The 23,835-nt window shown below is 41.0% G+C and overlaps 1 protein-coding gene across 1 annotated transcript in view; it reads right to left on the bottom strand.

The window, feature by feature from the left end:
- Positions 1–15,007: 15,007 nt before the first annotated feature.
- Positions 15,008–23,835, bottom strand: part of STXBP2 (syntaxin binding protein 2) — a 32,341-nt gene continuing 23,513 nt past the window's right edge. Inside the window, exons 4-5 of the mRNA XM_040346261.1 lie at positions 21,792–21,868; positions 15,008–15,278 (exon numbers count right to left, since the gene is read on the bottom strand). Coding sequence (XP_040202195.1) covers positions 15,162–15,278; positions 21,792–21,868 — 194 coding nt within the window. The 3' untranslated portion in view covers positions 15,008–15,161. The remainder of the gene's footprint in view (positions 15,279–21,791; positions 21,869–23,835) is intronic.

Raw genomic sequence — 23,835 nt, 5'->3', positions numbered from 1 at the left:
TTTTGTGAATCTGGCCCTATATTATTATGTGGGTCAATTACATCACTTTTACAATTATTCATCACTTATCACTTTTATGTTTGTTCATGTATACATTACTTTTGTTGTATATGACAAATTATATTGTCACATTTTTTATTTGTTTTACACTGGTGGAATGAGCGCACCATTCCCCTAAATTGATATGCATTTACACTAATAGAGCAAAGAGGTTCTAAATAGTACAGTTTGTGTCTATAAATTACCGTACTTTATGTGGCAATTGGTATTGGTACATCTTCATTCTATACCGTAACAAACATTGAGCTTTTTCTTAATTTTTGCAGGATTTAGGATTTCACATAATCATTTAACCCTATCGTGGCCTACATTTGATTCACTTTGGGTTCTATTATAGATCATGTTATCTCTGCAATGTTGTCTAATATTGATTATGGCCATTCATAGAACTTCCTCTCCCTGTTTCCCAAGAGGAAAATCTGCTAATTAATGGTCTGTATTAAGCGCTAGCATTTTGTGAATGTATCAATGGCAATGACTCCCATAGGTTTATAACATCTTCCTAGGGACAAACGATGATGTGCTGCAGATATGGATGTGCAGCCAGAGACAGATCCAAAGCTGCAGATAGTAATACAAATGTCTCCCTGTTGTGCAATTCATTTTAGATCTTCATACATTTGAAACAGCATCCTCCACATGTTTGGGTAATCCAAGATCCCTATTAATCAACTTCATCAACACATCCAGGGGCACCACATCCCATCACAAAACCAAAAACAATTGCCAAGAAATATAAGGTGCCTTCCATCAATAATAACAAGAGTGATATACTAGCACATAGTGATATAGATTCATTTCTCTGTAGGCCAGCTCTCACATGTCACCAACGTTAGTCCCATGTAAAAGAATCATCCTTTATCCATATATAGCATACAGTTGTCTTGAGACCATACAGTGAGAGTGACCGTACAGTTCAATACATTTCACAGTTTATCTTCATCAGGAACTTGGAAGTATTATGAAAATTGGGAAAATATGTATTAATTGGCCACCTAATACAAATTGATTACGGCATTGATAGTAAGCACCTGCAAAATCCCAAAATTCTTTTGCAGCATTTCGCCATTTGGTATTTAATATATTGACTTTCCTCTAAGGCCAAGGGAAAATATGCATTACACTGCCTTCTGCTCCTTAAACTATGTGGAGAACATCAAATGTTGCAACTTTAATTTTTAAAGAGAACAGAAATAAGAAAACACTGATTTCTAATGGCTTTGATATCTAGGAGCCTCTTGTATGACAAAACCAAGCTCTAACTTTCTCCTGCAGCATACCTCCTTTTTTGTGGGTGGAGGGTCTGTACTGGGGGGATTGGGGAATCTGTATTTGGGGGGGGGCTCTTTAATAGGGGAAGTGGGGTGGAAAGATCTCTGTTGGGGGAGATTTGGTGGGAAAGTGATCTCTGTGCCTAGTGTGGGGGGGGGGGGGAATTAGGGGCTGGAGAGTTGTACTGGAAGGGGGAGGGGGGGTTATTCCATTGTGTACACTGGCCTGAGCCTAGTGCATTATTTACACCCTCTGCATTACACACTTCTGACCCCTGCATGCAATGTGTTGCACACTCCTCACCCCTGCCTTCCGTGCATGATTCTTTCCTAACCCCTGCGCCTTATGTACTCCTGACCTCTGAACTCCGTGTTATGCACTCTTGAACCCTGTTTTATGTACTCCTAAGCCTTTTGTTCTGTATCTTATATACTCTTGACCCCTGCACCATTTGTGCTACGTACTCCTGACCCTTGCTCTCTGTGCCTTACATACTCCTGACTTTTGTGCTGTGTGCATTGCATATTCCCAACCGCCAAATTCTATGTATTACGCATTCCTGGCTTCTTCGTTCGGTACCTTACACATTTCTGACCCCTGTGTCCTGCCTTATGCATTCACGACTCTATCCTTACACACTTGTGACCCCTGCACTCTGTATTACATGCTCCTGACTTTTGTACCCTGTGGCTTATGCACTCTTGAACCCTATGCTCTGTGTGCTATGCAGTTCTGACCCGGTACTCTGTGTGTTATGTGCTCCTGACCCCTGCATTTTGTGTATTATATACTACTGACCCCTGTGCTCTGTGCCTCATGCACTTATGTGCTGTGTTTATTATGAACTACCAACCACTTGCATTGAACCCTGTACTCTGTGCCTTATGTGCTAATGAGACCAGAGCTCTTTGTGTTATGTACCCCTGACACCTGCACTCTGCTCCTTATGCACTCCTAACCCATGTTCTCTGTGTGTTATGCACTCCTGACCCCTGTGCTCAATGTGTTAAGTACTCTGAGCCCTATGCTCTGTGTGTTGCACACTGGTAAGCCTTGAACTTGGTGCATTGCAAACTCCTGATTCCTGCTTTCTGTACCTTACACAGTCCTAAGCCCTGCGCTCTCTTCTTTACACACTCCTGAAGCCTGCACTCTATACCTATATACTTCTGATTCTTAATCTCTGTGCGTTAGACATTCCTGACCACTAAGCTCTGTGCATTGCACATTCTTGACCCCTGCGCTAAATAAACTATGTTGTAGAATTCATTGCACTCCAAGTACATTATATACTCCAGACCACTGCACTCTAAGTGTATTATATACTTCTGTCCCCTGAATACTTTGGGCAATAATATATATTACATACTCCTGACCAAGGTGTTTATTGTCTCAACAGTTTCTGGCTGCTAATTAGTCACTGACTACTTTAATGCGGTTCCTCTGTAAAGTAGGCACAAAATCATATTTAATGATTGTTCTGAGTTTTCTACATGTGTTAGAATATCAAATGTGGCACAGTAATTAAAGCATATTTTGGAGATATTTTGTAGACTGTGGCATATGGGTGCCATGTATGCAGTGAGTATACTCCTTTAAGACCACTGAGTATTAGCACAATTTAGCCACATCAACCATACCTCCCCTTTGGGTACCCAAGTGTGTCCCAGGTCTGTCACAATCCTAGCAATGCCCTTGTGTTAAGCCCCTTGGTGATGTTGGGAACCAAACTAAAGGACCGCTATATTCAGTAGGTTGGCCACCATTTATCTAACTGGCGACTCTGAGCTCTGTTTTTGTGAGCTGTGGGATGGGGAATAGTACCTTGTCGCAGAGGGTGTTAAAATGGCAACAGATATTAAAGAATATTACATTGTCTGTAGGCCATTCTTTCCATGGCTGGATGAGAATTCTCTCGGGAGAGTTGATTTGATATAATAAGGGTGATCCCTACTTTTGTCCTGTGAAAGGGGTCTTCACTGAAAAAGCATCCATCCTCTTTTTCTTGTGATCAGTGCGGATTTGGTTACTCACATATAGTGATCTTTGATTAAACAGGTCAATCACAAATGTTTGTAGGAAGTTTTAGATACGGCATACTTGCAGATTTGAAAATTAGTTGCCCTATTATTGCAACAGATTAAGGCGCATGTATTAACTGATTATATTTTGTGGTTTTAGATGCTTACAACAAACTCCTAATAATTTTCTGATTTATTCAGGCTTTGCTTTTTTTCCACTGAAAATAAGCCACAATGTTTATCAAGTCACAAAACATTTATTTATCAGGACAAGCTAATAAAGCGGGGTAGATGTGCTTTCCTAATTTCAGGTTCTTGGAACCTTCAGGAAATCAAGCTCTTGGCTGATCTGTATTCTCTTCTTAGAAATAGACATTGAGGCAGTCTGAAAATTATGCTTTGTTCTAAATGGAGACAAAAGGAACATGTAAACAGTGCAAAGAATACCAGTGAATTTAGTAATTGGCGGGGAAAAAAAACACTGGTCTACGTATAAGTCAAGCTGTTTTTTTTAAATGATAGGCTTTAAAAATCAGAAAATACAATCAGTTAATTGTTTTAACTCTCTTGTGTGCAATACAATACTGTAGATAAAAAAAATACATAGTGCAGTGACTGACACCCTGCACACACAGTGCACAGAGGGGAGAAACAGAGGCTACACAGTTCCCAATGTCTCAGGCCTCGTACACACGACCGAGTTTCTTGGCAAAAACCAGCAAGAAACTTGCTGGGAGATATTTTTTTGCCGAGGAAACCGGTCTTGTGTACATTTTCGTCGAGGAAACTGTCGAGAAACTCGACGAGCCAAAAAGAGAGCAAGTTCTCTATTTCCTCGACAGGAATGGAGAAACTTGCCTTGTCGAGTTCCTCGACAGCCTAACAAGGAACTAGACGAGGAAAACTATGTGTTTCGCCCGTCGAGTTCCTCGGTCGTGTGTACAAGGCTTCAGTCTCTTGGGAAGCAAGGCCATCCACAAGAATTTGGAGAGTGTTTGTATGAATTTGTACCCTTTCAGCCAAAAGAAGATTTGTAAGGTCTGGTACTGCTGTTGGATGAAAAGGCTTGGCTCAAAGATGATGTAATTAATCTCAAAGATGTTCAATAGGGTTTAGGCCCAGGCTCTGTGCAGATGACTCCAGTTCAAGGCTTGTGAACCTTCAGAGTCGGTTCACACAGCAGCGGCACGACTTCGGGGGTGACTCTGCATGTCGTCCTGAGGATGACTTCTGAGGCGATTTGCAAAACGACTCTTGTATAGCAGTCAATGCAGGTCGCTCCGAGCTGCCCCCAAAGTCGTACAGGAACCTTTTTCTAAGTCGGAGCGACTTGAGTCGCTCCTATTAGAACGGATCCATTGCATTGAATGTCCCACTGAGCCGCCTGTCGTGTCGCCCCAGTGTGAACCGGGTCTAACTCAATCATTTGGAGGAGTGTTCACACCCTACATAGTACAATACCATTTAGTGTACTTCCATACTGTATATACCTCAAAGAAAAAGTTATTGCGCATACCCCAATACCTAACCAAACTAGCTGCGTCTCAAAGATGTCATATAACATCAGACAAATATAGAACAAAAGGGAGTCGCGCTTCTAAAATTGTGAGAAGACATACATTAAGTGTCTATAAAATAAGTGACAACCATTAAATGAATTACAGTGATAACATAAATGTTCATGGCACTATTGATATGACATAATTAACTCTAGTGCAGAAAAAAATATATATGGAAAAATAAAAATATGAAATAATATGAAAAAAAGCAAAAAGATTTAGATAGTCCCAAAATATATTGATGAAAATAGCAGTAGATCCCAAGGTGCAAAAAGAAATCCACAGGCGTAGTGATCAGTAAAGACAGGAGACCTCCACCCACGGGTAACACTGACTCTTACCGCAGGTTAGATTAAAATCAGCATAACATAGATATCCAATTTCCACTGCAGGGCTAGATTCAATCCTTTCCTCTCCCAATGAAGTCTCAATGATGTATATCCCCACTCAGTAATGGCCCAATATGGAGTTCCAAAGCATATAAAGAAAACCAAAGGGGAGCACAATAGCGTAATACTGTATGTAGGTATTTATTGTAAAAACAGCAGATTGCGTACTTACATCAATTTCTTTAAAATAAGCGTGTATCGGGCATAAAAACACAGCCGGCCGGACTGTGGAAAAGCGTGCGTCCCGAACTTCCGGGTCCTCACACGTGCAAACGCGGTGACGTCAGAGCGACTCCTCCCTGCTGATTTTAATCTAACCTGCGGTAAGAGTCAGTGTTACCCGTGGGTGGAGGTCTCCTGTCTTTACTGATCACTACGCCTGTGGATTTCTTTTTGCACCTTGGGATCTACTGCTGTTTTCATCAATATATTTTGGGACTATCTAAATCTTTTTGCTTTTTTTCATATTATTTCATATTTTTATTTTTCCATATATATTTTTTTCTGCACTAGAGTTAATTATGTCATATCAATAGTGCCATGAACATTTATGTTATCACTTTAATTCATTTAATGGTTGTCACTTATTTTATAGACACTTAATGTATGTCTTCTCACAATTTTAGAAGCGCGACTCCCTTTTTTTCTATACTGTATATACCTGACTTTAAAGCCTCCTAAACACGATCAGACTTCCATCTGACTTTTCCGTGGATTTTGGTCCGAAGGGTGTTGGCCGTGAACTTGTTTTGCATACATACGGCAGAACATTTTCAGCCAACATTCACCAAATCACGTGATTTTTGAGCTCTTTACCGTCACCCTTTGGGCAACTTTTGCTATTGTTGTCTGATGTTTAGCATTGATTCTGAGCATGCGTGTTTGTCGATGGACACACGATCGGATTATCCTCCATCGGACATTTGTTGTCGGAAAGTTTGAGAGCATTCACAGCGAACATTTGTCTGTTGAAAAAACGAAAACAATTGTCCGATGGAGCATACAGACGGTTGGATTGTCCGATAAAACACGTCCGTCGAACAGTTGTTGTCAAAAAGTCAGATCGTGTGTATGGGCCTTTAGAAGCATGAGGAGAAAACGCGTTTACTAATAATTGCTATGTAAAAAAATTGCTATGTTCCATGGCCAGACTGGAGACTAGCAGTGCTTAGCAACGTTGTTGTATGCATGGTGTGTAGTGGGGTAATCTTGCTATAATGTTATGCTTACATATGCAACCCTACCATTGATATATATTTTTTAAGAACCTGTAATGTTCCTCCCCTCCCCCAGCAATACAAACTTCCCATTGCTGCATGTGTGAATCTCATTGTCTGTAATAGGAATGACAAAACAACCAGATAGGGTCATTATCAGGGCATGCATTACGGCATTTAAAAACCTTGAGGTTAGGGAGTGAATTTTTCCATGGGTAAACATATATATATGCACATTGACATGACACTGAACTAGGAGGAACCAAATGACATAGTTTGAGTATTTTACATGGATGTACCTGGAAGGCTCAGTCTGGAACTGTTCTATGCATAATCTGAGAGCAAATAATATTTTAGAACCAGAGAACACTGATGGAATTCTGTTGCTCATTTAGGCAACATAATTACTTTAGTGGTATTCCTCTGAAGCCCTGTACATACGATCGGATATCTGATGGAATCTAGTCCGATGGATTTTTCCGTTGGATATCCGATGAAGCTGACTTTCATCAGTCTTGCCTACACACCATCAGTCAAAAATCTGACCGTGCCAAAACGCGGTGATGTAAAACACTACGACGTGCTGAAAAAAATGAAGTTCAATGCTTCCGAGCATGCGTCGACTTGATTCTGAGCATGCGTGGATTTTGACCGATGGACTTCCACACAGACGATCGTTTTTTTTCTATCGTTTTTTTATCCATTGGAAAAATTTAAAACATGTTCTATTTTTTTTTTCACGGATGGAAAACAAACCGATGGGGCCCACACACGATCGGTTTGTCCGATGAGAACAGTCCATCGGTCTGTCATCGTGTGTACAGGGCTTTAGTGTCCCAAGAAGAGGTCACTGTTAAAGCTCTGGTGAGGCATCACAAATGTTCTTCAGGTCCACCTGTAGCACAAAAACACTAAAGAAAAGTCTGTATTTTATCTAGTAAACGATTTAGAGGTAGCCCATGATAGTAAACATTAATAATCCAGTGGAGCATTTTCTTATAGTATGTAAAATCTTCATTATTATATGGTACATGATGTAATACAGATTGGGAGCATGGAACGTGCATGACTGCTTTGGTCCACATTGCTATGCGTCATCATACACCTTACTTTTGTTGTGCAACTAGGGCTATGGTTGCTGACTTGCTGTACATTTGCAGTGGGTGCTGTGTAGGGAGGACAAGTAAGTGGTACTTGCTCTAAGGTAGCCTATCTCTCGACCATTTAACATGGCGGACCCCTATTAAGAATTACTATATCTACAGCTCACAGTACATTATTGTGATGGTTACTGAGAACAATTATTCTTATATTTCTGGTCATTGTGATTAATCCCTTTCCCTCTTTCAGATAGAATAAAAAATCATTGTTAGTGGTTACTTTATGTGAGAGACAGAACATTCAACATAACCTCAATAGTGCAATCTTACCTCATTTTGCATTTATAATCTTTCATCTTGCACCTGACCTAACAAAACCTTATTCCTTCATCTTCAAAACATTTATCATTTGATATGCCATACTTAATTTAAATCTATCATTTAGCATAGTGTCATCCTTCATTAGAAAAAAATGTCCAATCCATCTTTTAACATAAAATGTTTGTCTGAATTTTTTTTTATCTATTACCTAACATAATATAAATCCACTAACATTTCTATTGTAAATGAGTGGAACTATTAGTAGTAGACACATCCTGGACTTGTATAATGCTGAAGATGTTTTTTCATACAGCCAATTGGTTTCCTCACTTCTAATGCCGCGTAAACACGACCGTTTTTTCATGATGTGAAAAATTAAATTTTTTAAAATGGTCATTAAAAACGATTGTGTGTAGGCTCCAGAGCATTTTTCTCGACGTGAAAAATGGGCATTAAAAATTTAGAACATGCTCTAAATTTTCTCGTCGTCTTTCACGTTGTCGTGTGAAACGGTCGTGTGTAGGCTTTAACGACGTGAAAAAAAAAATGCATGCTCAGAAGCAAGTTATGAGACAGGAGCACTCGTTCTGGTAAAACTACTGTTTGTAATGGAGATAGCACATTTGTCACGCTGTAACAGACTGAAATGCGCGAATCATCTCTCACCGAACTTTTACTAACACGAAATCGGCAAAAGCAGCCCAAAGGGTGGCACCATCTGAATGGAAATTCCCCTTTATAGTGCCGTTGTACGTGTTGTATGTCACCGTGCTTTGTTCGAGCATTTTTTTTTTTCACGATCGTGTGTATGCAAGGCAGGCTTGACAAGAATCACGTCGAAAAAAACTTTGTTTTTTTTCCAGGACATTTAAAATGGTTGTGTGTACGTGGCTTAATTCTTATCCAATACTGACATACTATCATCCTTCATCTAATAAATTCTTCTCCTACATTTGAAATAACTGAATTCTTGAATGAATTCCAATAAAATCTAATTGGAATCTAATTCTATCCTTTGTTTCATACATTCTTATCCTATGCAAGGCATAAGTTAAGCCTTTATCCAAATAATTCACATCCCAAATCCGACATGGTATCATTCTTCATCTGATAAATTTCCATAAAGCTTAATGGTGGGCATCAAGTGGTCTACTTTAGGAGAGGCATTTACCTTTAAAAGTGTAAACTGAAGTGCAGGTTCATTTTAAAACTAACCAGACTTTGTACACCCTATTGGCTTGCTTCTGGTTCTGAAGCCTAAAGTGTTAGTAAAGTCTGCTTTGTAATTTTTACCTACAGGTAAGCCTATAATAAGGCACACAGAGGCCTGTTGGGGGTACTTGAGGACAGGGTTGAGAACCACTGCTGTATAGGGTCTAATACGATGTCCAAATGTCTATAGATTAGCTCAATTCACCTTGCACCAAACAAGCCTGAGAAAAATGTTTTTGTCTGTCTTCTCTACCACTCATGTGACTTTGACTATTACTCATGGGACTAGACCATTACACCAAAGAAATCAATTATCCGTGTAATATCACCAAAAGTCCTTTTACATTGCATTGAATACATTTGGTGAAAAACACATTTGAGGAATGGCTTGGGAAAATAAATTAATGGGCAGCAGCAACACTCACTGCAACAGCAAACAAAATCTTAGGACGTATAAGAAGGAAGATAAGATATGATGTTACTATATAGCCCACGTACGTCACTTTTAAGGTCACATTTTGATTACGTTTGCCATTTTGGCCAACACATTGTAAGGGACGGGAAGGGTTTAGAGGCAAATACCCGACCTAGGCTAATAAAAATGATTGAAGGTCTCACTTGACCCTAAAAATGGCTATTTCTAATTTAGGAAATAGATGTCCAAAAAGCTACTTATTAAAAAAAAAATATTAAAGTTCAGTATAAAAGTTTTACAAATTAACTTTTTTATATAAATGGCTGTACAAAAGAAAGAATAGATTTTACCATATGTTTGGGAAAGGGCTGATTATGTAACAGTGCTACTTTTATAAAGGCTGAAAAGGGGACCATTTCAGGGTTGGGTCATTCTTAGCTTATCAAAAGCCCTTGAGTTTTTTTACCTTTTATCCTGTTTAATTTTTTTTTTTTTTATTATTATACAAGTTAAAAATGTGGCATAAAAAATAAACCAAATGAAAACTCATTATGTTAGCTTGATGTGTGTGGTTATAATTCTTGTTTTTTTTAACTACCACTACTGTGCAATTTAATAGTAATGATGACATAATGGAATTGGCAGTTTAGCAGTCGTTTTCTACCAGCTGTTGTACCAACTGCTCACCTTTAGGGCCCCATTGTCCTGTGATACTCTCCTGGTAGGCATGGTGTCTGGGCATCCAACAGACTGATTGAACTCTGCTCTCTGATCATCCAGTCTCCGACTTTGTGACTGTGCCAACATATCCATCAAATGATTCATTTCAGGAGGAGGGGTGACCGGAGCTGTGAGTTAAAATAAGGGTTTATTGTAATTTTAATAATCACAATAGTCAGCATGAATCCTTGAACAGCAACTGACATTTCAGTTGGTGAAAAGATATTACGAATTCATCAGTATGGTTTTTCTGATTGTCTGGGATTATGTGCGTTAACCATGCTCATTTATAATTATTATTATTACCATTTTTTGAACACCATTATAAGTTAACACCATTAGTCATCATGTTATAAAATCGAAATATGTGTTGACATATTTTAGACATAAAGGACTGCCTAATAGATTACACTTTTATCCCTGTGCCGCAGTAGTCCCTACCAACGGCTTAGGGGTCCCATGTGGCTCTCAGTCCTTATTGATGCTGCTTAAGACAGCCTCTCAGTAGGTGTTCAACTTCAAACTATCTTTCTATAATTTTGTCTGTCCTGAAGGAGATGCTTATCCTCTTTACATACCCTTCTCTCATCAGAATCATTTCATTACACCAATTATATGGTTTTCCATGGTCATTATAGGGATCCAGCCTATTTATTTTCCATGTCAAGAACCATTCAGAAGAAAAAGAACCATTAGCTTAGGTTCCTCAACTGAGGAAAATCAACTTTACCATCAGGATTGAAAGGGTTGTTTACGATAATGAATGGTGAAGCTGTAAAAATTCCTCAGTACATAAGGTGCTATGGCTAAAACTTTGTATTTAAAATCAAACTGGATACTTTACTCATAAGAAATGTTATGTGTGGTCATTGAAAGTCCTTCAGGGTGGCCTAGGACACCTACCCATTGTTCCTGTAGTCAAGAAAATGTGTCAACTCTTCTAAGGTAAAAATGTAAGGTGATGAACTAGAGTTTATCATATATCCATGAAGGTTCTCATTAATCCGAGTCAGGGTATAGCTAGAGATAGTCACATTCACTGGAATTGTTCTGTATTGGGAAAAACGTTTCACCCCTCATTAAAGTGGCTTCCTCATTTCTGTGTTTAGAGCAGAGGAAGTTATTTGGATAAGCAGGGAAACATCTTCAACATTACAGACCAAGTCCAATTGAAAATAACTTACTTCTAGCTTACATTTATTAAAATCTCTGGGGCAGAATCTTACCAATTTTAATGCAGGGCGGGAATTTTTCCAATTTTGAAACTGAATGCTCTCTGACTCATTTATCCAAGTCGTGGTATAGTTCAGGGATATGCAATTAGCAGACCTCCAGCTGTTGCAGAACTACAAGTCCCATGAGGCATAGCAAGACTCTGACAGCCACAAGCATGATACCCAGAGGCAGAGGCATGATGGGACTTGCAACAGCTGGAGGTCCGCTAATTGCATATCCCTGGTATAGTTAGTAGTATTAGGTCACATTCAGCTGGGCTTGCTCTTTAGCTCAGAAATTAGGAATTTGCATAGGTGAGGGTCCAAAAACATCTTCAACAGTACAGAACAAGTTAAGATAAATGTGACTAACTAAATCTTGCTGGATTATGTAGTACATTCTCTGGGACACATTTTTTTATGATTTTGAATTTGATGGACCTTTACATTTTTTTTTTTTTATTAAAGTCCAATGCCAGCCTCCCTGTTCTCTCTTTGTACTTTTAATGTGAAGACATTTATTCTCAATGTTCTTCAAAAAACACAACAAAGACTCTAGAGTTGAGTTTTTAACAGCTTAGGCTACATGCACACAGGTGGTTTGGCCCGCCGGATTCAAAGCCTGGCAATTTAGGGCACCTAGGAGGCACAGGATACAGTCCTGCTGCCAGCAGCCTGTGAAAATCTAAGACAATACTCAGTGGCTGTATGCAGCTGGACATTGTACCAAGCAGTACTCATTTTTAAGACTATTTACATTTGTGAAATGACAGTATGTCCCAAACATACAATTCTGTGTTGAGAATGATAAAAATTGTATAACTAAATGCAAATATTTTTAGATTTGGACAGAAAAGTGAGGTGTTAGAACCACTGTAAACCACTGTAAGGTTTGTATTACTGTTTGTGTCCCCATTGAGGAGATCCACTTAATCTCTAATGGTCCTGATAACCAGTCTCACTAGGACTGAAAGAGGGGTAAATCCACCATTGTGAGTTGCCACCAGAAGAGGAATAGAGAGGAAATCTACCAACAGGGACACTTATTCCCATGACAGCTGTCTAGGACAGGATATCTGTCACTTTTGGAAAAATATCCCCTCACTTCTCGTTGAGTCTACAGGACAGGAAATTAAGATAAATCTCCCCAATAAGACACTGATGGCAAAAAAACTGCCAGTACCTTTAACCCTCCTCTACTCAATCCAAAATTAAAAAAAAAAAGTTTTGGCTTAAATACAATCCAAATTTGTCCACAGTGCTTACAGATACAGAGATACAATATGATTACATGTTTAATAGTGCTTTTACTGCTTGTTTAGAACATGTGTTTACTTAATGTGCCTGATCTGAGCACAAGTTCACTTTAAGAGCCGGTTCACACTGCGGCGGCACGACTTCGGGGGCGACTCTGCAAGTCGTCCTGAAGACGACTTCAGTAGCGATTAGCAAAATTACTATAGAAGTCAATGCAGATCGCCCCGAGCCGCCCCCGAAGTCGTACAAGAACCTTTTTCTAAGTCGGAGCGACTTGCGTCGCTTCTATTAAAACGGTTCTATTGCATAGTGTCATGGACTGTGTCCGTCTATGAACGAAAGAGAAAATGCAAAAGTGGATTCACACCTGTTTGTCGTGGTGTAGGACACTGCAAGTGTATTGGGAGCTGCCTATGTGCATTGTGGTGCCCTCAAAAATGTATTGTACCTCAGCGCACTGCCCTTATTTGTGGTAACATATCAGTGTGAAAGGACCCTAAATGTTTTGTTAAGCTGTCTGAAGTTCAGCCCTAAATACTTTTATCAGGTTGAATCACATGCTTGCCTCTCATATCAATGAACTTCAAAGACAAAATATCATTAGAATTCCCTGTCTGGCCTAGCTGTCACATTCACTGCAAAGCCAAAACCTCCAAAAGTCACCACATTCGAGGGAATGTGGTGACTTTTGGAGGTTTTGGCTTTGCAGTGACACCGCCTTGTAGGCCTTGTACTCACGAGCAGACATGACCGATTAAACCGGTCCGCGGACCGTTTTCATCGGACATGTCTGCCCGGGGACTTCTGTTCGATGGCTGTACACACCATCGAACAGAATTCCGCGCGTAAACAATACGCGGGGCGTGTCCGCGGTGTCGCCGCGACAATGACGCGGCAACGTGGGCGGGCCTGCCTTTTAAATGCTTCCACGCATGCGTCGAAGTCATTCGACGCATGCGAGGGATGGCGGGCGGCCGGACATGTACGGTAGGTCTGTACAGACGACCGTACATGTCGGGGGGACAGGTTTCCAGTGGACTGTTTTAAAGCAAGCCCAGGAAACAGTTGTCCGCTGGAAACCTGTCTGATCCGCCCGAAAATGGTCCGCTCGGGCCTACACACGGCCAAACATGTCTGCTGAAACTGGTCCGCGGACCAGTTTCAGCAGACATGTTTGGTCGTGAGTACGGGGCCTAAAGAAATCACCAGGCAACCTTTATGGCGTGTAATTGCGGAGGTCAAACACCTTACATCTATGGATGCAAGCCGTAAACCTGGCTGCTTGCCTTCTACACCTATCAGATGGACCTGTCAAGAAATATAAAGCCTCTCTGACAGTTCACCTTTTGAATGTGTTGAAGGCATGTATCCCAGTGTTTCTCAACTTCTAAAAATCTCTGTGGTTCAAAAAGCTAAACAAGATCATGGTCATGGAGGATCTTACGGCCACTCCTCATAATGCTGAAGAAACGTTCAGGTCCACATGGATGCCCTGGAAGTATTATATTTACATGGATGCTTACCTCAATGCATTGTCGCAATTGAAGTAATCTATGCCCAGCGTTTCTCAATTCCAGTCCCCCCAAGGCGCACCAACAGGTAATGTTTTCAGACATTCCATTAATTTTGCACAGGTGATTTGATCAGTTTCACTGCCTTAGTAATTACTACAGCAGTTTCATCTGAGGGAAATCCTGAAAACGTGACTTGTTGATGCACCTTGAGGACTGGAATTGAGAAACACCATCTATACCTGTCCACTCGACCCGTTTGCCTGTCATCCTCTGTATGCCTTTTCCCCTTCTCCTTACATTTCCCCTTGCTCCTCTCCTCTTCACTCCCTAGTCATGGAAGTCCTTTCTGTTGTCCAGCCCAACCTAATCTGTTTTTTAGATCTTAAAGCCTCTTCTAACGGTATCATTGTTGGACTCAAAGTACACCAAGAGTTGTCTCTTCTGGCTCTTGCCCATGCATTTCATCAGGCCTACATGGTGCCTTCCCCTTCTTACCACTGTATCGCTTCTCAGAGCATACAATTGTTCCATTCCAACAGTATCCCTTTTTTGCCTGTCAGCTATTTTGAGGTCATCCTTTTATTGACCTTACATTTGGGCTGGATAATTGATGCAATTAAGTTTGTATTTGATGGAAACAACATTTTCTTTCTGTTTTTGTTCCATACCTTTCTGAATAAAGTATATTACAAAAAAAAAAAAAAGTCACCATAAAAGACAAATGGAAAGAAATTTGTCTTGAATTTACATCTGCCCCAGGACCCGGTGTCGGAAGGTGATGCCACAGACTGTAAAGAAGGCTTACCCTATTGAGTAAACCTGTATACTTTAACAACAGTGCCCACCCGAAATTGTAATATCACCACTGAGTGGAGAAGCCTCTTAATAAACTATTTAGTGTAGCTCAGCAGCTCATGCCAGTACTTACTGTCTGTGAAGAATATATGTACAGCTTTATACATGGGTGCACCCAAGTCTCTGAAGTCCGATATAAGGGCCCGGATAGACTATGGAGGAAAAAAAAAAAAAGACAAACATAGCAATAAAAATTAAATAGAACTGCAGCTGATTAGCTGAAACACAATGTAGCTTGGACAGTGACATAAGATATGAACTGAAGTTTGACAAATATACAAATTCAATGCAAATGAAGAATGTGGACTAATCCATTTAATATTTCTTAAAGATCTAAAGCTCTAGGACCTGTTGTTCCAGCCAAAGGCTCATTGCTCTTACTGCCAATTATTACCCCACGTCAGCGGCTCAGAGCTACATAGTGAAATCATTTTTGGTGTACATTCTTAGCTAATTCAGCACAGTAAATTTTAGGGATACATCCAGGGCTTTTTTTTTTTTTTAGGTGGAATTTCGTGGAATTCGGTTCCACCACCTCTGGCTCAGACCCTTTGGTGCCTGCTCACCACAATCACTTGTAAACACAGAAGCTCTGCACTCTGTATGAAATACTGGTATTTGATGCCCCTTTAAGACCCTCCTACTGTTTGTGAGGTGGTTGAGTTCCAGCACCTATTGTTTAAGGCAAAAAGCCCTGGATACACAATATTTTAGCCGCTAAAAATAATCGCCTAAGATTGCCCAAAAAAAATAAAAAATTAAAATGCCGATAATGGCTGAAAATAAATTCATGTTCATTTAAATGCATGATATTAAATTTAAAAAAGTCGAATAGAATACAATTTTTTATAATTATTTTATTGTTATTTAATATATTATTATATTGTTTTCATCCTGATTTGTCTGCAAATTTCTCCTCGCCGACTAACTCCTCTGCTCTTAATGGTCACACACAGTCTAACAGCTTTCATGGGTTTTCACATTTCTATGAGCAGCCGGCATTTTCAGAGGACAGCATTTATAAAGACTGCTCCAGTTTTATTCAGAATGGGAGGATCCAGTTAGGGTTAAAGGTAGGGTTGTCCCGATACCATTTTTTTTAAGACCGAGTACAAGTACCGATACTTTTTTTCAAGTACTCGCCGATACCGAATACCGATACTTTTTTTTTTATAATTGACAATTTTTATTGGGTTTAAAACAGAAACAAAAGAACAAAACAATACAAAAGTAAAAGGGAATCAGCATTCGCCATCAGCTCTGCAAAGGACACGGAGGTCTACACAGTATAAAATTAACATACAGACCACAGACAGGAGTCAATAAGGGAAAGCACTGCGTATCAGACCGAAGTAGCGCTAGAGTAATTATAGCGCAGGCTTCTCGCACAAAACAGATCATTAGGGAGGTCCGCGATTTACATTTGCGTGTCCTGCTATTCCAAAGGGAAGGAAGAGAAAGGGGGGGGGGAAAGGGGGGGGGAGAGAGAGGAGCAAAAGAAAAGTAATAAGAGAAAGAAAGAGGAGAGAAGGGGGGAGAGGATAAGGCAAGGGAAGGGCATAAGAAAGACCCAAGCAGAAGGGCGCGTCCCTCCCGGGCTCCAAGCGATCGTGTTGTACAGAACGGGGGGGGGGGGGGGGGGGTGATACTTTTTTTTTTTAATGTAATGTGTCAGTATTTTTTTTTTTATTTTACAATTTAAATTTTTCACTATTTTTTGTTTTTTATACAATGCTTTCTTGAGGGGGATGGATGTGTCAGTGTGATCTTTATTTTAATATGTATTATTTTTTACAATTAATTATTTTTATTATTTATTGCTTTTTTTTCTTTCTTAGCCCTGTTGGGGGGCTTTGATGAGATATCAGGGGTCTTAACAGACCTCTGACATCTCCCCTTTGAGACAGAGAAAGGGACTAGGGACACAGATTCCCCAGTCCCTTTCTCAGCTGCACTGGAAATGAATGGACAGGAGACAGAGGCTCCTATCCATTCATAAACTGAAGCATTGTAAACACAGTTTACGATGCTCAGTTATATGAATGGACAGAGTCAGTGATCACTGACTCTGTTCATTCAGAAAAGGTAGGAGCCGGGTTTAGCGGCTCCTACCGCCGCTCTCCATCCTGACAGAGGGGGCGGAGGAGGACATGAAGGGGGACACAGAGCACGGAGGGGGGACACGGAACATGGAGGGGGGAGAGCAGAACGCAGGACAGCTGCGGCACGGCACGGAGGGGGAGAACAGAACGGAGGACAGCTGCGGCATGGAGGGGGAGAACAGAACGGAGGACAGCTGCGGCACGCACGGAGGGAGTAAGCAGAATGGCAGTGGCACGGAGGGGGGGACACAGAAGCATGGAGAAAGAGAGCAGACGGGCAGCGGCACGGAGGGGGGGGGGGACACAGGAGCATGGAGGAAGAGAGCAGGCGGGCAGCGACACGAAGCATGGAGGGAGTAAGCAGAATGGCAGCAGGGCGGAGGGGGGGGACACAGGAGCATGGAGGGAGAGAGCAGATGGGCAGCGGCGCGGAGGGGGGACACGGAGCATGGAGGGAGTAAGCAGAATGGCAGCGGCACGGAGGGGGGGGACACAGGAGCATGGAGGGAGAGAGCAGATGGGCAGCGGCGCGGAGGGGGGACACGGAGCATGGAGGGAGTAAGCAGAATGGCAGCGGCACGGAGGGGGGACACAGGAGCATGGAGGAAGAGAGCAGAACGGATGGGGGAACTGGAGATGGATACAGGGAAAGTCAGATATCGGGTAAAGTATCGGAGCATTTTCCCCGAGTACAAGTACTCGGGGAAATGCTTGGTATCGGTCCCGATACCGATACTAGTATCGGTATCGGGACAACCCTAGTTAAAGGGGTTGTAAAGGTACAATTTTTTTTCCTAAATAGCTTCCTTTACCTTAGTGCATTCCTCCTTCGCTTACCTCATCCTTCCATCTTGCTTTTAAATGTCCTTATTTCTTCTGGGAATTCCTTACTTCCTGTTCTTCTGTCTGTAACTACACACAGTAATGCGAGGCTTTCTCCCTGGTGTGGAGTGTCGTGCTCCCTTGGACTAGAGGAGAGTCAGGACGTCCACTAACACACAGCTCCTTTCTCTATCTGCAATGTAGAGAGCACACTGACTCTCCAGTAGTCCAAAGGAGGGGGTGAGCATGACACTCCACACCAGGGAGAAAGCCTTGCATTACTGTGTGGAGTTACAGACAGAAGAACAGGAAGTGAGGATTTCTCAGAAGAAATAAGGACATTTAAAAGCAAAATCGAAGAAGGATGAGGTAAGTGAAGGAAAACTGCACTAAGGTAAAGCTATTTAGGAAAAAAAATTACCTTTACAACCCTTTTAAGCTGGGTCCCAGATGAGGCTTAAATATCAATTTTATTTCCTGCTGGGAGATTAGACTTCCATGCCCATTCAGCTGCTTCTCAAACTAGTATCAGTGCAAAGTGCAATGTTGCACGACAGGCTACATCCTGGTAATTTCCCTAGAAATATCTGCCCTAGTAATTTTTTGTGACACAGCAGAGGTAGTAGAACATTCTTCAGGAGCAGAATTACTGAGTGATGTTCCGGTTATTCTATCCAGACCGAGAGCAGCATGAGGGAAACTAGTCAAACTGGTCCAGGTCAATACCACGAGAACACAACCTTTATCCACAGTGCAGTGGCACCACCTCAGAAAAATGCTGATGGGTTTTTAAAGGATTAACCACTTTAAAAAAACTCAGAGTCAAAACAGCCATTACCTAAATCACTTCAACACAACACACCATGTCTACGCCGAAAACATATCTGCACTCGGCCACCAGTCTGAATGATGACTTGTGCCTTTTTGACTTCTGCCATGTAAACTGTTCATTGTTTGGACCTAAAGCAGATCTTCACCCTGAAAAGAACTTCTCCTTTTATCCGACACTCAGCTACATAACCAACCCTTTATTTATTTTTTGCTCATTTCCCTAGTGTACAGGTTTCCAAACTATGGAAATAGCATTGTTGGCCTGAAGGTGAGAAGTGGATCTCACCAGGACAATGCAGGATCCACTGGGTGGGCGCCAAGTATCTTAATTGAGGACAACCCAGCATCAGGTAAGCAGGGATTAAAAAATATATATATGGTGAAAGCTGAAGTTACCGTTTAAGTCAAGCAGGAAGGATAAACAATGAGTTAAAAGGGAAACGCCTGTCAATTTGTTTTTCACGTTAGATATTAGTCATGTTATTTTTCTGCATATGTACATAAAAAGGGACGTGCGGGACTAAACAAACACACACTCACCCAGGTGAATGGAGCATTGGTCTGCAGGCTTTAGCCCGCTGTCGGCTGAATATGGGTCACAGGAATACAGAGTGCACTCCTGGGATACACAGGAGAAGTAGGGCCAAAAGAGCTTTATAATGTAACATCTATGAATTATAAATGGGTTTATTTTAGCTTCCCCATAATTTGGGAAGGTTAAAGAAATGCTGTTCCAGATTCACCCTTGTATAGTCATGTTATTTTATCACCCATTAATTATACTGTACATTCCATCAAGCTTGTGTCAAGTTACAATTTGAGCAAAGGTCCACATAGAACCAGCTCGATGACAGCTTTCTTCATCATCATTTGTTGAACCGAATAACAGCTGTAACATAAAGCTGGCCAATCATGAAAGAAAGGGAAACCGAGAGAGAAGGAAAGAAAGAAAGAAAAAGAAAGAAAAAGAAAGAAAGCAAGAAAGAAAGCAAGCGAGAAAGAAAGAAAGCGAGAAAGAAAGAAAGAAAAGAAAGAAAGCAAGCAAGAAAGAAAGCAAGCGAGAAAGAAAGAAAGAAAGAAAGAAAGAAAGAAAGAAAGAAAGAAAGAAAGAAAGAAAGAAAGCGAGAAAGAAAGAAAGAAAGCGAGAAAGAAAGAAAGAAAGCGAGAAAGAAAGAAAGAAAGCAAGCGAGAGAGAAAGCAAGCGAGAAAGAAAGAAAGAAAGAAAGAAAGAAAGAAAGAAAGAAAGAAAGAAAGAAAGAAAGAAAGAAACCAAGAAACCGAGAGAGAAAAGAGATTCCTCCATTCACACACAATCGAAAATGAAACCAGCATCTCCATAAAGCTTGTCAGCAGAGAGAAGCATGAAGTGCTTAAGAATTTCCTGGTAGAGGGCTGAGGTGACCTGTGGGACCTTGATTTCACTTTTTAATAAAATTACTGAAAAAAAACAATGTACTTTTTGATAATATTCTAATTTTATGAGATGCAAATACACACACACACACACACACACACACACACACACACACACACACACACACACCCCCCTACCTATCTATCTATATATTTATTATATTTTTGTTTGTGTGCATTTACCCACAACTGTCATTTTTTCCCTTCCATCTCACCTTTAAAGTGGTTGTAAACCCTTTGGGAGAACTTACAATTTCCCAGAGTGACACCTTCAACGGTGCATGCTGTGCAGTTTCAAGTCGGGGTCATGCCGTTAAAGGCAGCTCCCGCGCGCATGCGCAGGAGTGACGTCAGGGTTTACTTCCTCTTTAAAGCTGCTGTCATGAAACATACATTTCAGTTATTATGGTTGGTCGGACATGGAGAATTTGAGATCTGAGGCTATTCAGAAGTTAGACTGGGTAAACCACATATTTTTGAATGGGTGTTGTACACTTTTGTTAAAAATAATAAACATACACACAAGAGATTGAGTAAAAGGATCCATATCCGTGTCATCGCCTGTGTCCAGATAACTTCTCTTAATAACCGGTATTTTCAGAACTAAGTAGTGAAACCCATTAGTAATACTTTGTTTATTATGGCTATTATTATGGCCTGGTGAAAAGGGGACTGAAGAGAGATAGTTTACATCCCTTCAGCACAGCAAATTCTCATTTTGAAAGCCTCACAGAAATGTCTAGTAAGGCAAAGAATTACATATGCAATATATCTATATGCGTTTGTGTATACGTGTTAACATCTGACATTATGGCTGACATATCGGACACTTTTGACAGATTTTTGGGACCATTGGCATTTATACAGCGATCAGTGCTATAAAAATGCAGCGATTACTGTAAAAATTTCACTTTTTTTATGCAACAATGTAGAGAATAAGATTTCCTATCATCTGTGCCCAGTCTTGCCACACAGGGTTAATCCAGCTCTGAGCAATCCTCTTTTATTGTTCAGTGAAATACAACAGACTTCCAGATAAAAACCAAAGTCCTTGCTTCTGAAAAAAAGTGCACAATTCACATCCCCTCCCCTGTGTTTTGATTAAATGTTTTCAAAATATGGGGCGAGTCACAGTTCAGTGCCATGAGAAAATGCAACAGCCATCAGAATATACATAGAGCTGGAAGGAAGAGGGGAGGGAGATGTGAATTGAGCACTTTTTACAGAAGCTGTGTATGTCTGCAAGCAGTGCACGAGATATGTAAATAACCTGTCACTCAAGCAAGGACTTTGGTTTTTATCTGGAAGTCTGTTTTATTTCCCTGAACAATAAAAAGAGGATTGCTCAGAGCTGGATTAACTCTGTGTGGCAAGACTGGGCACAGATGATAGGAAATCTTATTCTCTACATTGTGACATCAAAAAAAAAAAAATCCACTTAGCCTTATGAAATAATACTAATAAAAGAAACACAAATACACTCAGGAAATGAATTACCTTCTCACTGGGAGTGATGAAATAAATGGCTTCCAGGCTCGGAATGGGCTCTCTTCTTTTATTAACATCTTCCACAACTGCATACAGGAAGGAAACAAGGATACATGTGACACTATTCTCTCCCAATTCAATAAATTAAAGGGGTGGTTCACCCTAAAAACTACTTTTTCTTATTCCACTGCCCCCCCACATTACAATCCGATTAAGGCTCTTATTATTTTTTTCATGCGGTACATACCTTAGTACAGCATATTCACCCGTGCATCCGGGTTGCGAGTCCCGCGGGAGTGGGCGTTCCTCACATGTGTGTGAGATTGACGTTTTGCCCAAAAACAAGCTCCCCCCGTTGCGTAAGCCGTGTCACGGTTGGCGAAAGGAGCCGAACGGCGAGTCGGCGCTATACTGCGCATGCCCGTTCGGCTCCTTTTGCCAATCGTGACGCGGCTTACGCAACGGGGGGGGGGGGGGGGGGGGGCTCGTTTTTGGGCAAAATGTCAATCACACACATGTGAGGAACGCCCACTCCCGCGGTACTCGCAACCCGGATGCACGGGTGAATATGATGTACTAAGGTATGTACAGCATGAAAAAAATAATAAGAGCCTTAATCGTATTGTAATGTGGGGGGGCAGTGGAATAAGAAAAAGTAGTTTTTAGGGTGAACCACCGCTTTAAAGTGTATGTAAACCCAACAATGCACTTCTTTCTCAAATTTACTATCCTTTGGTCTGTTAAAAACATAATTGAAAGCATTTTGGTATATCTATTTGATACAGTGAAGGAAAAAAAATGATTTGATCCCCTTCTGATTTTGTACATTTGCCCACTGACAAAGAAATGATCAGTCTATAATTTTAATGGCAAGTTTATTTTAACAGTGAGAGACAGATCAAAAACAAACGCATTACAAAAAATTTATAAAATTGATTTTAATTTTAATGAGTGAAATAAGTATTTGATCCCCTATCAATCAGCAAGATTTTTTTCTCCCAGGTGTCTTCTATACAGATAACAAGTTGAGATTAGGAGCACGATTTCAAACCGGCAATGCAGTCTGACTTCGGGGGAGCGATTTGTCAGACATGTGTGCGGGTTCATGCAAAGACGTATAATCAAATCGTCGCCAAAAGTAGTACAGGAACTACTTTGGGGAATCGGTGCGGCACCGCAAAGTCAGTGCCACACCAATGCGGACAGTGCTATTGCTGAAAATAACCGCCAATTTGACATGCAATATCGGCCCAGTGTGAACGTGGGCTACGGCTCGGTTCACACTGATGGGATGCTGGAAACCCTCCAAATCCAGTGTGACTTCCCGCATCGCACCCGACTCAGACAGTTCACACTGCCCTCTGCGAACCGCTGTGGGTGTCAATACAAAGTTAATGACACCCCCCCAGATCAGTTCGCAGATCACTAATTATTATGTGTGGCCCTTTATTGAGGTCTGATGCCACATTTGAGGCTCCCTATATCAACTGACCAGCCCCGCTATAAAATAGTTTAGAAGACGTTTTTAAAACTCATAGATTTGTGGTTTACCATCTTCTTATCTACTATTTAAAGCTCATGATTGGCTCCATAGCCTTATCTGAAACTTGCTAATTTTTTTCTTCAATCGTTACATTTTAAGGGTTGTCCTGGAATTGCCCTAACCGAATTGTAACCAAACACTCCTGTACAGTGAAATACAAAGCAGTTCACAGTGAACTGATGGAAAAAACTGAAGACGTGTGAAAAGGTGTGGTTACAAATGTATCCAGAGCAGGCCAAATCGGTTTTGTATTTATTACCCCGATGTGAACATCTGATTGACAAATCACAAATTAAAGTGGTTGTAAACCCTCAGGGAGAACTTACACCTACAGGTAAGCCTAGATTAAAGCCTCGTACACACGATGGGTTAACCAGAAGACAACGGTCTGAAGGACCGTTGTCATAGGTTAACCGATGAAGCTGACTGATGGTCCGTCGTGCCTACACACCATAGGTTAAATAACCGATCATGTCAGAACGCGGTGACGTAAAACACAACGACGTGCTG

Source organism: Rana temporaria, chromosome 3 (assembly GCF_905171775.1).
Source record: "Rana temporaria chromosome 3, aRanTem1.1, whole genome shotgun sequence".
Lineage (NCBI taxonomy): Eukaryota > Metazoa > Chordata > Amphibia > Anura > Ranidae > Rana > Rana temporaria.
Note: the sequence above shows the minus strand (reverse complement) of the source record. Positions and strands in the feature narration are given on the sequence as shown.